Here is a 16327-nt window from a genome sequence, read left to right on the forward strand (position 1 = left end):
AAACATGTGTATTGTCAAATTTCAAACTCAAATCATGGTTCAATAGTTTCGCATACCTGAAACATGCATTGTGCAAATGAAGCATTCTATTGTCACCTAGTGGAAATTCACTGTTACTATACCTGTAAAAATGACCGGATTATAGTTTTGCACTTTAATGTTTTATTAACTTCAGTACTTTTCTAATTTTATTTTATGGCACATAAAAAAATTTGATTGAAAATATACAATAAATACTGTATATACATGTTCAAATACTGAAGCTAAAAAACAAAATGTGGCCAAAAGTCAAATAAAAAATAAACATTTATTGACTCTTCGACAGAGCTAGATTTGAATGTATGGAATCGGTATGTAAAACACATGATTGGCATGTCTCATGCCCAGACTTAGTTTGTAAACTTAAATTTGACCAGAAATGACTGAAATATTACTTATTTCCCATGGTCAAATAATATTCAGTGTTATCACAAGAAACAAAAAACGTGTAACAAATACATTTTATGAAAGATTCAAATCCACAACCTTTTCAGAGATTAAACATATTCCCACATGTGGAACAGGTGTATTGTAGCTTGCATGAGTTGGTGTGTGGTCTGTCCCATTTCCTATGGGAGTTTGTTTCAGGCAGTAAGGGATTGTCTGGAAATGACGATGCAATGAAACAACACACTCTTGATACTGACAAATACACTACTCTGACTGACATCATGCATGACAAAATATGTAACAAAACTGAGAAAGAGATTCCAATAGTTCATAGATAATTCTCCCTGCATCTAAACAACACTGTCAGTTTTAACCACTGCAGGTGGATGGAATAAGTGTACCCCTGATATGACTAGACTCCATCAGTACGATATTACAGACACATCAATGGAGGTAGTTAGCCATATCCAAGCTAGGGACGATAGTTGTGTTTTGGGTCACTGTGGGTCTGGGTAGAACACATTGATATGAATAGCAGAGTTATTCCGGGAGCGCGCCATGGGTTCCCCCACCTCGTCAGGGTCCTCAGGCTCCATATCGTCCACCAGCTCCACTGTAGACGTGTTGGCTGCCAGCTGTAGCGCCCCCTGGCTACTGGCCTGGAGCTGCAGGGCAATGTTGATGGCCCTGTTGATGGCCAGGCCCAGACCGTGGACACAGATCTCTCCGTGGCCTCCTCCTTCCAGCAGCTTTTGGCAGCGGGCCAGCTGGGCCCGGAAGTCTGTCTTCATGTTGACGTACACGTCGTTGCGGCGCTTGGGCAGCTTCCTGGGGAGACGCTTGCGTAGGGTGTACTCTATGGGGTCCATCATCACCGCCGTACCAAATTATTCTTATTTTTCGTCTATCGTGCTGGAGACTTTCAACCTGACTATGAACGTCCGGAAACAGAGGTGCCCCGGAAGTAATCATTTCATAATGACAACGTTCTCCTCCAACAGGGAATTATTAAAAGTAATATTGCGCCACCCTCTGACTGCTCGAGAAATTAAAACAACGTTGCAGTCTGACCAGAGTGACTTTTCAAATCAAATGGTTCGATTGAATCGGTGCGATAGTTATCTGTTACAAATTTGCAGGCGCAGCCCCCCATGTAAACAACACGCGTGCATTATAGCCTAGGCAGCGGATAGTGAAGCAGATATAACGCTCACTTTCGGCTGCCTAATAAGCGATGCACAGTGCGGTGTTTCGTATGTGGATCGATTACGGACCCACTACAACCACTTGCGAGCACTTAAAAAAGGCGTTATTAGCTTCAACCAAATTGACAAGAATTATACATGTTGTGTATGCTAAGTTATACATGCTGTGCAAACGGGGTGATTCATCTTACAATAGTATACCGATATACCTAAACACTGGTCAACAACCACTAGTAACGCAAGTCAATGTAAAGTCACGTGGTGCGAGTAGAACGGCCATCTTTCTCTGAAAACACAAACAACAAGAGTAGCGAGCCGACAAGACATCAACACGCAGTGACCGTAGGAGAGGGGGGAAATAATACATACAATATTTTTAATCATTCACAAAATATTGAATGAATGAAGATTGTACACAAAAATAACGTATTTGAAAAATAAACAACATTGCTTCAGTAAGGTAAGCTATGGTTGTTAGTGTCACATATAGTAGCTAGTTAGTTTGCTAGCCGCTTGATTTAGCTGGCAAATCACTTAAATATGAGAGGGCACACGCAAACACGAGTCGAATGCCTAGCTAAATTATCTTGTTTAAGAAGATAGGGCTGTGAGCGAGCCGTTGTAGAGTGTTTTTTATCGATTACCATTGCTGTTTTATTGGTTTGTTTTGCTCAGGTTGTGGAAGGCCAAAGTAAGCAGCGAGGTAAGGTTAGTTGTAGCTTGGGCGGCGGATTGACGAGGGGGGAGCGCGATTAACACACGGCGGGCACTCCGCCCCTCTTCGCCATATCTCGTGTCATTTGAACCTTGGACGTAAACCCAAGGCCTTACACGGCTAAAGATACACAGTGTAAGTGTTATGTAATCTAAATATGATTAGCTGGAGAAATCAGTGTTCAATGATAAGTTACCCAGGTAGTTAACATTTTAGCTAAAAGCGATTGTCCAGTTCATTTTCAAATTGCGTTTTTGACTCGAGCCTTGTTAACGTTCCTACATGGCCCCACAACGCCGGTAATGTTAGCTAACTAGTTGCTACTCGAATTCCAAACAAGCGGGATACTGTAGTAACTCAAATAAGTAATTTCCATAATGGTTAAACTTTAAGGAAACTATTTATAAATTATCTGACATTAAAGGCAGTAACAAGCTGATATTATCACTTTATTTTTCTTAAAATAACACCGGAATCCTGCTAGGTAATTGTCGTTACAGAACCGACCAATCGGACACCGGTTGGCCATGTTGTTTACTGTAGGCTAATATTGGACAGATTCGATTATTCTGAGCCGCGGGGCACTAGTATATGGTCTGTGACTTGAACGGGCAAACACGGTGTGGGAGGAGCGCCCTCTTAACTCAAACAGTGAGGGGGTTCGATTAATCTCACCGGGGTGGCCGCGTAGGCAAGTTTTGCATCGGCTGATTAAATTCGATTTGGAAGCGGGGCTGCCTCCTGGGCGTGAGCCAGGTTCCCGTATCAAAGCCCATGGCGAAATCTGCTCAAAAAGAAACTGACGTAATTACGCGCGTGTAATAAATAATATGATTCTGTGTTTATGTGCAAAAGTCCACCTATGCATAACTGGGCATCTCTAGGAAGAGGAGAAGCCATAGAATTAGAATCACCTGATCAGATTGTGCTAAGCCCCTCAGACTATGGCATTCTATGAATTCTAATTCTATGGGGACAGCACTACAAGCCCATAGCCTAGGTGTCTGACTGTTGGTTGTCTGTTTTTACCGCAAAGCCTGGGGTTGGCATTCTGTTCCTTGGATATTGTTGTTGCCATTGTGTTTTCAGGTTCTGTCTCCAACTGGTGCAGTTTTTTTGTAAGTGTGTGACATCATAATTGTATTAGTCGCTGGGGCTCAATTTCTGTTTAAATTGAAACTTAAGTTAATTATTATTGACGGCAAAGGTCTTGCACTGTTGACTATTAATTTGTGTGAGGAAAAAATACACATAGGAACACAGATGCATGCTCATGGTGGAAGGCTAGAGTACAGTAGCTGTGCATCGTTTTCCATGAGTTTGCCTACAACTCCCGCACCTGCGGAAAGTACCTAGATGTGCGTATGTTCTTCAGCTAGAGTACAGTAGCTGTCATATTATACAGAAAAAGAAATCCTGAAAATGTCAAATGCTTTAAGAAGTTTACCAATCAACACTCACTAAGCATTCCAATCTGCTTTAAAAAAATGTTTTAGGTAGGGATGCACGATATATCGGTGAACATATCGGAATTGTTCCGATGTTGTCCTACCGGAGTTACACATTAATAGCGTCACTGCTATTACCTTCACGACATACGTACTATTGAACGCTGTTTGGGTCTGTGCGTGTCAAAAAAGATACAGTAGCATTGTCAAAGCTCTACAGAAAAGTCAGCAAACAAGCAAACACCAGCCACCAACTATGTGTTTACAATACCGCGTTGGTAATAAAGCATAATTTGTTTGACCGCAACTTCTGGGGTAGCTAGCTTTAGCTTGATACCTAGCTAGCACCAATACAACCAGCCTGAAAACAATGACCAGTAAAAACTGCAGTCATTTTCATTATTCTTTGCAGTGATTTAGGAATCCTTGTGAGTAAGTATTAGCTAGGTTGCCACTTGTTCGCCTATTGAAAATGAACATCAGTTCATGAAAATAAATAGCTAGCCAGCTACTTAACCCTGTTGACAAAAGCTAATGTTATAAGCAGCCAGCTAGCTTCATCTGGCTGGTGAGGCTCGACCGGACCGGGTTATGTGTTGTGAAGCTTGCCACATTAAGGATTAGGCACAATAGTGGAATTTGCAGTTTGCTTTCAAAATAAAAGTGTGTCATTGACAGTGATGCGAATGAATACAAATTGTATAATTATGGAATACTTTTATTTTGCAGGCTAACCGCAAAGTCCACTATTGTGGCCAGCTTCACATAGATGGGTCCGACCACCATTATTCAAATAAGATGATGACACCTAGCTATATAGCTAACTATAGCTACTGAATCAGATTTTCGTTTAGCTATGTTTTTGGGGAAGAACATTGTTTGCATCCATGAGCTAGCTAGCTTTTTTTTAATGACCAGCACTGTAGGTGTGCGAGACAACTTTACCAGCATCATAGCATACGTATCGATGAATCGTTTTGACATATGAAATACAAGTGATGGTATAATCAATGTGTAATAACTAGGTAAAAAATGTATGAACATGTTTCAATTATTGTGACTTGCAGTCATGCAGGTCCTGATTGGTCAACAAGCTTATTTGACACGTCAAATAGTGTTAAATAGTATTTTTTTTGACATGCAAAGAACCAAACGGCGTTCCACAGAAATCCTGGTTGAGAATGAAACGACTGAACAAATGAACAACTAAACAGCACAGCAAGTAAGTGAAAGAAATAGGTTTTGATTATGTTTTACTGGTAATGGGGACATACGTAAATGCTGACAAAATAACTTTTTGGTCAGTGTGTGTAACCTTTTATTTAACTAGGCAAGTCATTTAAGAACAAATTCTTATTTAAAATGGCGGCCAAACCTGGGCGACGCTGGGCCAATTGTGTGCCTCACTATGGGACTCCCAATCATGGCCGGATGTGATACAGCCTGGATTCGAACCAGGGACTGTAGTGACGCCTCTTGCACTGAGATGCAGTGCCTTAGACCGCTGCGTCCGTGTGTGTGTTAACTATTTAACTTTACTAGAATGCTTAAAAGGCCGCAAAAACTTTAAATATCGGTTATCGCTATCAGGTTTTTTGGCAAGGAAAATATCGGATATCGGACAAAAATGTCATATTGGTGCATCACTAGTTTTAAGGCAAAACAAGAATCCAATTAGAAGGCTGTCTGCCAAACAGTGACTGGGTGTGTGTTTCTTACTCTTCTGTCCCTGTGTCTATTTGTGTGGGTTAATTTATTTTCAAATCAAATTATATTCGGCACATGCGACAAATACAACAGGTTTCACCTTACAGTGAAAGGCTTACTTACGAGCGCTTAACCAACAATGCAGTTTCAAGAAAATACCCCCCAAAAAGTAAGAGATAAGGATAACAAATGATTAAAGAGCATCAGTAAATAACAATAGCGGGGCTATAAACGGGGTACCGGTAGAGTCAATGTGCAGGGGCATCAGTGTCGAGGTAATTGAGGTAATATGGACATGTAGGTAGAGTTATTAAAGTGACTATGAATAGATAATAAGAGAGTAGCAGCACTTGCTATTATTCACTTCTTTTTCTTGTTTTGCAGCAGTTTGAAGGGAGGTGGTCAGGAATCAAAGGTGTCCTCACCTGGAGAGTCTCGGTCAAGCCACGTTTCAGTTGGAGAGAGAACGACAGAAGGAGAGGGAAGAGAGGGAGAGGAGGAGGGAGAGAGTCGCGTCTGTTCCTGGCAGCTGTTCCAGCAGCCTGTTTTCTTCCCTGCGTTTAGATTTAAATCGAGAAGGATCTTTATTTTTTTAAGTGTGATATTACTGCTGTTGTCGTCCAATCATTATTGTTACTATCGACAGTGTTTTATTTTGTTTGTTTCATTGTTATTGACTTGACAGTTTATTCCAATTTCTTTGTTCTTGTTTTTTATTTGTACTACTTTTTTCGGCTGTGAGCAGAGGCTTCTTCCAAACTGTTCTCTTACCCGAACCAGCACTCTATCCCCTATACACACTTGAAACAGGCAGCTATTCTCTATCTCTGTGTGTTTTGGGGAGCTCTGTGATCACAGCTAAATAAGCACCACTCAGCCTTCTCACCTAAGCCTAACTAAGCCAGTCCTAGCCTGATCCAGCCTGGTCCGATCTTCTGGACAGGGTAAGAGCAAAGTGCGTGTGTGGGTGGGGGGGTGGGGGGTGTTCTTGTCTGGAAAATGCTACGCCTAGTTGGTGTGATTATACTGCCTGTATGCGTGTGCACACGTGTTTGTCGGTGTGACCAAGCATGCATGCTGTGTGTTAGTTGGTGTGTCACTGACAGATGCATCCTTTTCTTGCACTTTTCTCTAGATACTCAGCTCTATAAAGACGTAAGGAATATGACTGCTGAGACACTTAACTTCGGCCCCGAATGGTAACTCAATCTACTTCTCTTCCTCTCTCACCGCTCTTGCTACTCCATCCTTACCACTGTTGATCCGGACTCCTTCCCTTACCCTCCTCGTCCTCTTCTTCTACTTCTATTCTGTCCATTTCCTCTCCTGGGTGCTGAGCCCTCAGTAAATGTTTGTGTAGAGATTAATGTGAGGCGGGAGGGAGGCGTAGGCCTTGGATTGGTAGGCGGCCAGTGGCTGGTCACCTCTAATGGACTGCTGGCTGCTGTGCCGTGTGCATCTTGGTGCTCCGCCAACCACCAGATCACTCCACCCACCAACGTAACGTTTGCATGCAGCAGTGCACACACACATTCGATGCCTTTTTCCACTTTCCTTCCCTTTTCTTCAAAAGTACTGGCTGGATATGGGGTGGTGGCTTTGTATCCCGAAAGTTTGTAAAATAGAGCTATTGTTTGTGACAGCAGGTCTTAGAATCTAGTATTTTCTAAGACATTTTTCAATTAAATGCTCAGATTGTAAATGAGGTTACTATTATACGTTTGTGGTGTTTGCCAAGAAGTGAGTTGTGACGTAATCTGAGTGTGAATGTGTGTTGACTGTCGTCCCCCCCCCCCCCCCAGGCTCCGTGCACTATCCAGTGGGGGGAGTGTGACGTCCCCCCCTCCTTCCCCCGCCATGCCAAAGTACAAGCTGGCCGAGTATCGCTACGGCCGAGAGGAGATGTTAGCACTTTATATCAAAGAGAACAAGGTGAGCTGGAGGAAGCCACACGGTGCTCAGTCTTATGAAATAGGTGGTTACAAAGGTCAAGATGAAGTCTGTTGCTGCTGTGGCTACTGTTGCTGCTGCTGTGGCTACTGTTGCTGCTGCTGTGGCTACTGTTGCTGCTGCTGTGGCTACTGTTGCTGCTGCTGTGGCTACCGCGGCTGCTGCTGTGGCTACCGCGGCTGCTGCTGTGGCTACCGCGGCTGCTGCTGTGGCTACCGCGGCTGCTGCTGTGGCTACCGCGGCTGCTGCTGTGGCTACCGCGGCTGCTGCTGTGGCTACTTGGAGATGAAATGGTCTGAAAATTTCATATCACGATTATAGTGACCAAAATTATCACGGTTATCAGTATTATCGCGGTATTGTTAAAATGTGCTGGAAATGTTCAATAAGTACTGATATACTGAAATCATTTCACCAAGTTTAATATTTAAAACCAACAAACAACAAATACAATTAGCAGCACTTTTTGTGTGCATAAACATTAAAATAAGAAATGGCATCATGTCCTTTGCAATGTATTAGGAAAGGGCTGCAGTGAGGGCATGAGAATTTTTTGATGTGGGTACATAAGCAGCCTGCCTTTTTAAATGCTTCCTCGAGTGTCTGTCACAATTGTAGAGGAGGGACCAGTAGCATCACTGGGTTTGCCTGCTGCACACTGTAAACAAGGGAATAGTGACTTTATTATTATTATTGGTGTTACATTATAATTTATTATTCACACACACACACAGTCTATCTTCTGGATTGCATTTGAGTATATGCGATGACCGCATGCACAATTTACATAAATACAAATGAGTCTTAAGAAGACAGTGATAGTAATTGCAATGAGCCCAACAATTGACATAAATACAGGAGTCTTGTATAGGAGTATATAGTGTTTCTCCTGTTGGAACACTTTAACAACCAAGTCGACGTCTTGACGGATTTTAAATGAACAAAATATGTTGGTTGGTTGACTAAACTACATAACGTGTTATCGTGTGCAATGGGCGAATAATCTGCAGACACACGACTCATACAGCAGCAGAATAATGTGTAGTGTTTTTACAAGAGTACCGTAAATTCCGGACTATAAGCCGCAACTTTTTTCCCACGCTTTGAACCCCGCGGCTTAAACAATGACGCGGCTAATATATGGATTTTTCCCGCTTTCAATTTTTTTTTTCTCCAAAAAAACATTCTGTGACGTGCTCAGTTTTTTGGCGGCGTGAAGCTTTCATTAGACCAATGAAATTGCCGAACGGGTTAAGGTCAAACAACTTTTTTGTTTACTATTTAGATTAAATTGAGCGCTCTCAAACTTCCCATCATTCTGATTACGGTAGTCATTTTGTCACCCTCATCATGGCAAAGACACGGAGAAATGCATATGATGCAGCTTTCAAGTTGAAGGCGATTGATCTGGCTGTTGGAAAAGGAAATGGAGCTGCTGCACGGGAGCTTGGTCTTAATGAGTCGATGATAAGACGTTGGAAACAGCAGCGTGAGGAATTGACTCAGTGCAAAAAGACAACTAAAGCTTACTGCTAATTTTTTATTTTTTGTTACAAGCCATGTTTCGTTAAAGCCTATTTATTTTTGTTACAAGCCGTGTTTCGTTAAAGCCTGTGTAAAGTTCATTTGTTTCAATGTACTGGTAGGCACCTGCGGCTTATAGACATGTGCGGCTTATTTATGTTCAAAATAATATTTTTTTTAAAATTCAGTGGGTGCGGCTTATATTCAGGTGCGCTTAATAGTCCTGAAATTACGGTAGGTAACACTGAAAGCTTCAGTTTACATTATTGACAAGCTATTAGCAAGTTAGACTGACAAACCACATCATGCATTGAGCTAAAAGTTAACTTATCTTGCATTTGCTATAAAGTAGTGGGTGGTGGTTGCCCCCTTTCGCAGCGATTTTGTTGTTGCATGTTCGACAGACAGGGTGACCATCTTTGATTTAAGTTTCCCTCAGCACTCATGTAAAACCCAAAATACGACCGCACTTTAGATTTGGTCCTCTTAGAAGGCTGAAAAATCTCCAGAGCGCTGTCACTGCCTTCCACCATGTTTTCACACAAAACAAAAACCACTTTGCAGGCTGCGCCTGCGTCAGACTGTTGCTAACTTTGGTTGATGCTGGACAATTTACACCGTTCGTTTTAATGATAATTAAAATTTGAAACGGTAATACCAATCGCTGGGAATTTTACCGTGGTTTATTGTGAAACCGGTAACCATTTCATCCCTACTGCTACTACTACTGTTGCTGCTACTACTACTACTCTTGCTGCTACTGTTGCTACTACTACTGTTGCTACTACTACTGTTGCTACTACTACTGTTGCTACTACTACTGTTGCTACTACTACTGTTGCTACTACTACTGTCGCTACTACTACTGTCGCTACTACTACTGTCGCTACTACTACTGTCGCTACTACTACTGTCGCTACTACTACTGTCGCTACTACTACTGTCGCTACTACTACTGTCGCTGCGACGCTACTACTACTGTCGCTACTACTACTGTCGCTGCTACTACTGTCGCTACTACTACTACTGTCGCTACTACTACTACTGTTGCTACTACTACTACTGTTGCTACTACCACTACTACTGTTGCTACTGTCACTACTACTGTTGCTACTGTCACTACTACTGTTGCTATTACTGTCACTACTACTGTTGCTGCTGTCACTACTACTTGCTGCTACTGTCACTACTACTGCTGCTGCTGTCACTACTACTGCTGCTACTGCTGCTACTGTTGCTGTTACGACTACTGTTGCTGCTGCTACTGCTACTGCTGCTGCTACTGCTACTGCTGCTGCTACTGCTCGCTGCTGCTACTGTCGCTGCTGCTACTGTCGCTGCTGCTACTGTCGCTGCTGCTACTGTCGCTGCTACTACTGTCGCTGCTACTACTACTACTACTACTCTTGCTGCTGCTGCTACTACTACTGTTGCTACTGTCGCTACTACTACTGTTGCTACTACTTTTGCTGCTACTGTTACTACTACTGTTGCTACTACTACTGTTGCTACTGTTGCTGTTGCTACTGTTGCTGCTGCTACTGTCGCTGCTGCTGCTGTCGCTGCTGCTACTGTCACTGCTACTGTCACTGCTACTGTCGCTGCTACTGTCACTGCTACTGCTGCTGCTGCTGCTGCTGCTGCTACTGCTGCTGCTACTGTTGCTGCTACTACTACTACTCTTGCTGCTGCTACTACTTTTGCTACTATTGCTGTTGCTACTGTTGCTACTGTTGCTACTAATACTGTTGCTACTACTACTACTCTTGCTGCTGCTGCTACTACTACTACTGTTGCTACTGTTGCTACTGCTACTGTTGCTACTGCTACTCTTGCTGCTACTACTACTACTGTTGCTACTACTACTCTTGCTACTACTACTGTTGCTACTACTACTACTCTTGCTGCTGCTACTACGACTACTGCTACTGCTGTTGCTGCTGCTACTTTTCTACTGCTGCTGTTGCTGCTGCTACTTTTCTACTGCTGCTGTTGCTGCTGCTACTTTTCTACTGCTGCTGTTGCTGCTGCTACTTTTCTACTGCTGCTACTGTTGCTGCTGCTACTTTTTTACTACTGCTACTGTTGCTGCTGCTACTTTTTTACTTCTGCTGCTGTTGCTACTTTATTACTGCTGCTGCTGTTGCTGCAGCTACTTTTCTACTACTGCTACTGTTGCTGCAGCTACTTTTCTACTACTGTTGCTGCAGCTACTTTTCTACTACTGCTACTGTTGCTGCAGCTACTTTTCTGCTACTGTTGCTGCAGCTACTTTTCTACTACTGCTACTGTTGCTGCTACTACTACTACTGTTGCTACTGTCACTACTACTGTTGCTACTGTCACTACTACTACTGTTGCTGCTACTACTTTTCTACTGCTACTGTTGCTGCTACTACTTTTCTACTGCTACTGTTGCTGCTGCTACTTTTCTGCTACTGCTACTGTTGCTGCAGCTACTTTTTTACTACTGCTGCTGTTGCTGCTGCTACTTTTTCTGCTACTGTTGCTGCTGCTACTTTTCTACTACTGCTACTGTTGCTGCAGCTACTTTTCTACTATTACTGCTGTTGCTGCTACTACTTTTCTACTACCTACTGCTGTTGCTGCTACTACTTTTCTACTACCTACTACTTTTGCTGCTACTACTTTTCTACTACCTACTACTGTTGCTGCTACTACTTTTCTACTACCTACTACTGTTGCTGCTACTACTTTTCTACTACCTACTACTGTTGCTGCTACTACTTTTCTACTACCTACTACTGTTGCTGCTACTACTTTTCTACTACCTACTACTGTTGCTGCTACTACTTTTCTACTACCTACTACTGTTGCTGCTACTACTTTTCTACTACCTACTACTGTTGCTGCTACTACTTTTCTACTACCTACTACTGTTGCTGCTACTACTTTTCTACTACCTACTACTGTTGCTGCTACTACTTTTCTACTACTACTACTGTTGCTGCTGCTACTTTTCTACTACTGTTACTTTTGCTGCAGCTACTTTTCTACTATTACTGCTGCTGTTGCTACTACTTTTTTTATTACTGTTGCTGCTACTACTACTACTACTACTACTACTACTACTACTACTATTATTAGGGTGTCAGTTAGCTTAGCAGTTAGAGCATTGGACCAGAAATCAAAAGGTAGCTGTTTCGAATGTTGTTTCTACTACTACTGTTGCTACTACTACTAGTAGTACTGCTATTGCTACTACTACTTTTTTACTACTGTTGCTACTACACCTCACGACACAGCGCCTCCTCCCCTATTTGACCTAGTTAGTTTGTGTATGCATTGATATGTAGTCTACGTGGCCTTTTTAAAAAAATTATGTAGTTCTGTCCTTGAGCTGTTCTTGTCTATTAATGTTCTGTATTATGTCGTGTTTCATGTTTTGTGTGGACCCCAGGAAGAGTAGCTGCTGCTTTTGCAACAGCTAATGGGAATGCTAATGAAATACCAAAATACTACTGCTGCTGCTGTTTCTGCTGCTGCTGTTTCTGCTGCTGCTGTTGCTACTACTACTATTAGCTTAGCGCTTAGAGCTTTGGACAAGTAACCGAAAGGTAGCCGGTTTGAATGTTACTTCTACTGCTGCTGTTTCTACAGCTACTACTGCTGCTTCTGTTGCGGTATTGCTACTACTGCTGCTGTTGCTAATGCAGCTGCTACTACTACTACTACTGCTGCTGCTGTTGCTACTACCGATACTACTGCTGTTGCTGCTGTTTCTACTACTGCTATTAGGGTGTCAGGTAACTTGGCAGTTAGAGCATTGAGTCAGTAACCAAAAGGTAGCTGGTTCGAATACTGGAGCCAACAAGGTGAACATTTTGTCGATGTGCCCATGAGTAAGGCACTTAACCCAAATTAACACCAGGGCGTTGTACTACTATGGCTGGCCCTGTAAAACAACACATTTCTCTGCACCTATCTGGTGTATCTTTTTTTTCCTACTGCTGCTACTACTTCTGCTACTACTTCTACTTCTGCTGCTACTACTGCTACTTATGCATTTAAGTCCAGGAGTACGCTTAACTTGAGCCCTGCAACCTGCCGTAATTGTGAAATATGACATGTAATGGTGGTATGACTGATTTCATGTGAGGTTATGCTACAATTCTAAAGTGTTTTGTGTTGTAAACTTCCCCATATTAAGTTGTTTGTTTACATTGTGTTGCTGTTGTGTTCTCTTGTTGTGTCCAGGCCCCGGAGGACATGCAGGATAAGGAGTTTGCTTCTATTCTGCAAGATGAGCCCATGCAGCCGCTGGCACTGGAGCCTCTCACTGAGGAGGAGCAGGTTGGACACACGCACACGCGCACACGCACACACACACACACACACACACACACACACACACACCTGTCTCAAACTGCTGGTCATACAAGCTGCTAAACACTCAAATCTATTTTATCTCTGTCTGAGAGACACATACTTGATCACACCCAACTGACATTCTGCTGACATTCTTTCATTCTCTCCTACCAGAGGAACTTCTCAATGTCTGTGAACAGTGTGGCTGTGCTGAGGCTCATGGGTAAAGGAGGGGGTGTTGCCCCAGCAGGCGTGGCCCGAGGCAGAGGCACCACGCGAGGAGGAGGCCGAGGTGAGACACAATATCAATAATTGCTCCCTAGACACTGATCGAAGATCAGTTCTGCGTTTTGCCACTAATGATTAAGGTTAGGATTTATCAATCAAATGTAATTATAAACCCCTTTTTACATCAGCAGATGTCACAATGTGCTTATACAGAAACCCAGCCTAAAACCCCAAACAGCAAGCAATGCAGATGTAGAAGCACAGGAGGGTAAGCTGATCCTAGATCTGTGCCTAAGGGCAACTTTTACCCAGAACACATAATCACAGGAGCAATGAGCTCAAGCCATAACAATTTCAGTCTAGGGAAAGGAAAAGCCAGACTTATTTAAGCCAGACTTTTGCTTGTGTGACCTCATCTGATATCTGTGATTCCTCTTGGCCCTGTCCAAATAGTCCATTTGTCAGGACACAACTGTCTTAGACTGCCTTGCTTATGTAACCTTGTTAAACGCACAGTACTTACAGTGCATTCGGAAAGTGTTCAGAGCCCTTGACTTTTTCCTTGTTTTGCTACATTGCAGCCTTATTCTAAAATGGATTAAATAAAAATAAAAATCCTCATCAATTTACACACACTACCTCATAATGACAAAGCGAAAATAGGTTTTTAGAATTTTGGGAAAATGTATTATAAATTAACAACATTTACCTAAGTATTCAGACCCTTTAACACAGGTGGATCCTGTTTCCATTGATCATCCTTGAGATGTTTCTACAACTTGATTGGAGTCCATCTGTGGTAAATTCAATTGATAGGACATGACTTGGAAAGGCACAAACCTGTCTATGTAAGGTCCCACAGTTGATCGTGCATGTCAGAGCAAAAACCAAGCCATGACGTCAAAGTAATTGTCCGTAGAGCTCCGAGACAGGATTGTGTCGGCAGAGATCTGGGGAAGGTTACCAAAAAATGTCTGCAGAATTGATGGTCCCCAAGAACACAGTGGCCTCCATCGTTCTTAAATGGAAGAAGTTTGGAACCACCAAGACTCTTCCTAGAGCTGGCCGCACAGCCAAACTGAGCAATCTGGGGAGAAGGGCCTTGGTCAGGGAGGTGACCAAGAACCCGATGGTCACTCTGACAGAGCTCTGGAGTTCCCGTGTGGAGATGTTTGTCCTTCTGGAAGGTTCTCCCATCTCTGCAGCACGCCACAAATCAGGCCTTTATGGTAGAGTGGCAAGACGGAAGCCACGCCTCAGTAAAAGGCACATGACAGCCCGCTCTGAGTTTGCCAAAAGGCACCTAAAGGACTCTGGCCATGAGAAACGAGATTCTCAGGTCTGATAAAACCAAGATTGAACTCTTTGGCCTGAATGCCATGCGTCACGTCTGGAGGAAACCTGGCAACATCCCTATGGTGAAGCATGGTGGTGGCAACATGCTGTGGGGATATTTTTCAGCAACAGGGAGTGGGAGACTAATCAGGATCGAGGGAAAGATGAATGGAGCATAGTACAGAGATCCTTGATGAAAACCTGCTCAGGACCTTAGACTGGGGCGAAGGTTCACCTTCCAACAGGACAATGACCCTAAGCACACAGCCCAGACAAAGCCAGAGTGGCTTTGGAACAAAGCTCTGAATGTTTTTGTGGGCCAGCCAGAGCCTGGTCTTTAACCCGCTCAAACATCTCTGGAGAGACCTGGAAATAGCTGTGCACTCATCCAACCTGACAGAGCTTGAGAGGATCTGCAGAGAAGAATGGAAGAAACTCCCCAAATACAGGTGTGCCAAGCTTGTTGCGTCATACCCAAGAAGACTCAAGGCTTTGATCGCTGCCAAAGGTGCTTCAACAAAGTACTGAGGAATGGGTCTGAATACTTACGCAAATGTGATATTTCTGTTTTTTTTATTTTAAATAAATTTGCTAACATTTCTATAAGCCTGTTTTTGCTTTGTCATTATGGGGTATTGTGTGTAGATTGAAGCAAAAAAAAACAATTTAATCAGTTTTAGAATAAAGCTGTAATGTAACAAAATGTTGAAAAAGTCAAGGGGTCTGAATACTTTCTGAATGCACTGTATGTACTTGTACCTTGTTAAACGCACAGTACTTATGTGCTTACACGGCATTGTTTGCATATGAATCTTGTGTGTCCGGTCTGGTGCAGTGGAGGAAGTTACATTTGGAATGTTTGTGTGATTTTCATTGTGTGTGTTCTTTTTCCAGGGCGAGGTCGAGGCGAGAGTGGAGGATTCTACCAAAGAAGTATTGAGGAGGGAGAGGCAGGCTTCGGCCGTGGAGCCAGAGAGATCCACCGCAGCCAGAGCTGGGACGACAGGTAAAAAACGCGTATTATTGCTTTTAAGTCTGAATTAGTTAGGCTTGAGGATATGAACGAAAGATATTTGTAATTAAACACTGTAGACTAGTGGTTTCCAACCTGTGGTCCGCGAACCATCTGCGAGGGTACCTCCGGTGGTCCAAAAAAAAGAAAATGTAAAAAGAAAATGTAATAACAGTTGGGAGTATTAATGGTATTATAAGGAATTTTACTTTTCACAATGCAAATTGTTTAATAATAATAATAGGCCTTTAATTTATTACATTCACTGCTAAAATGGACTCAATTTGACCGTCAAGATATTTAATAATAAATACAAAAATATCCAGTTCTTGGCCAATGGTAGTCCTCGAGCTTTTGATGGTGATTTGGTGGTCCCCAGAATGGAAAAGGAACCACTTCTGTAGAGGCAAGTGAGTCGATCCAGTCATCATTCCTGACCTCTCTT

At 42.8% G+C, this 16327-nt stretch overlaps 2 protein-coding genes across 4 annotated transcripts in view; one reads left to right on the forward strand and one right to left on the reverse strand.

Moving 5' to 3' along the window:
- Positions 1–288: 288 nt before the first annotated feature.
- Positions 289–1397, reverse strand: LOC106577764 (ribonuclease P protein subunit p20). The gene has a single exon (XM_014156091.3). It carries the CDS (start codon positions 1299–1301, stop codon positions 927–929), a length of 375 nt encoding a protein of 124 aa, XP_014011566.3. The 5' UTR covers positions 1302–1397; the 3' UTR covers positions 289–926.
- A 469-nt stretch (positions 1398–1866) lies between these two features.
- LOC106577760 (GRB10-interacting GYF protein 1-like) overlaps positions 1867–16327 on the forward strand; it is a 36520-nt gene continuing 22059 nt past the window's right edge. For 2 of the 3 annotated variants that reach the window (XM_014156082.3, XM_014156085.3), the window contains exons 1-7: positions 1867–2094; positions 5889–6448; positions 6640–6703; positions 7307–7436; positions 13197–13292; positions 13482–13599; positions 15765–15876. In XM_014156082.3, the coding sequence (XP_014011557.2) occupies positions 6669–6703; positions 7307–7436; positions 13197–13292; positions 13482–13599; positions 15765–15876 (491 nt within the window). In that variant the 5' untranslated portion in view covers positions 1867–2094; positions 5889–6448; positions 6640–6668. The remainder of the gene's footprint in view (positions 2095–5888; positions 6449–6639; positions 6704–7306; positions 7437–13196; positions 13293–13481; positions 13600–15764; positions 15877–16327) is intronic. The other variant, XM_014156083.3, reaches the window with a different exon arrangement.

Source organism: Salmo salar, chromosome 18 (assembly GCF_965601325.2).
Source record: "Salmo salar chromosome 18, fSalSal1, whole genome shotgun sequence".
NCBI classification, from domain to species: domain Eukaryota; kingdom Metazoa; phylum Chordata; class Actinopteri; order Salmoniformes; family Salmonidae; genus Salmo; species Salmo salar.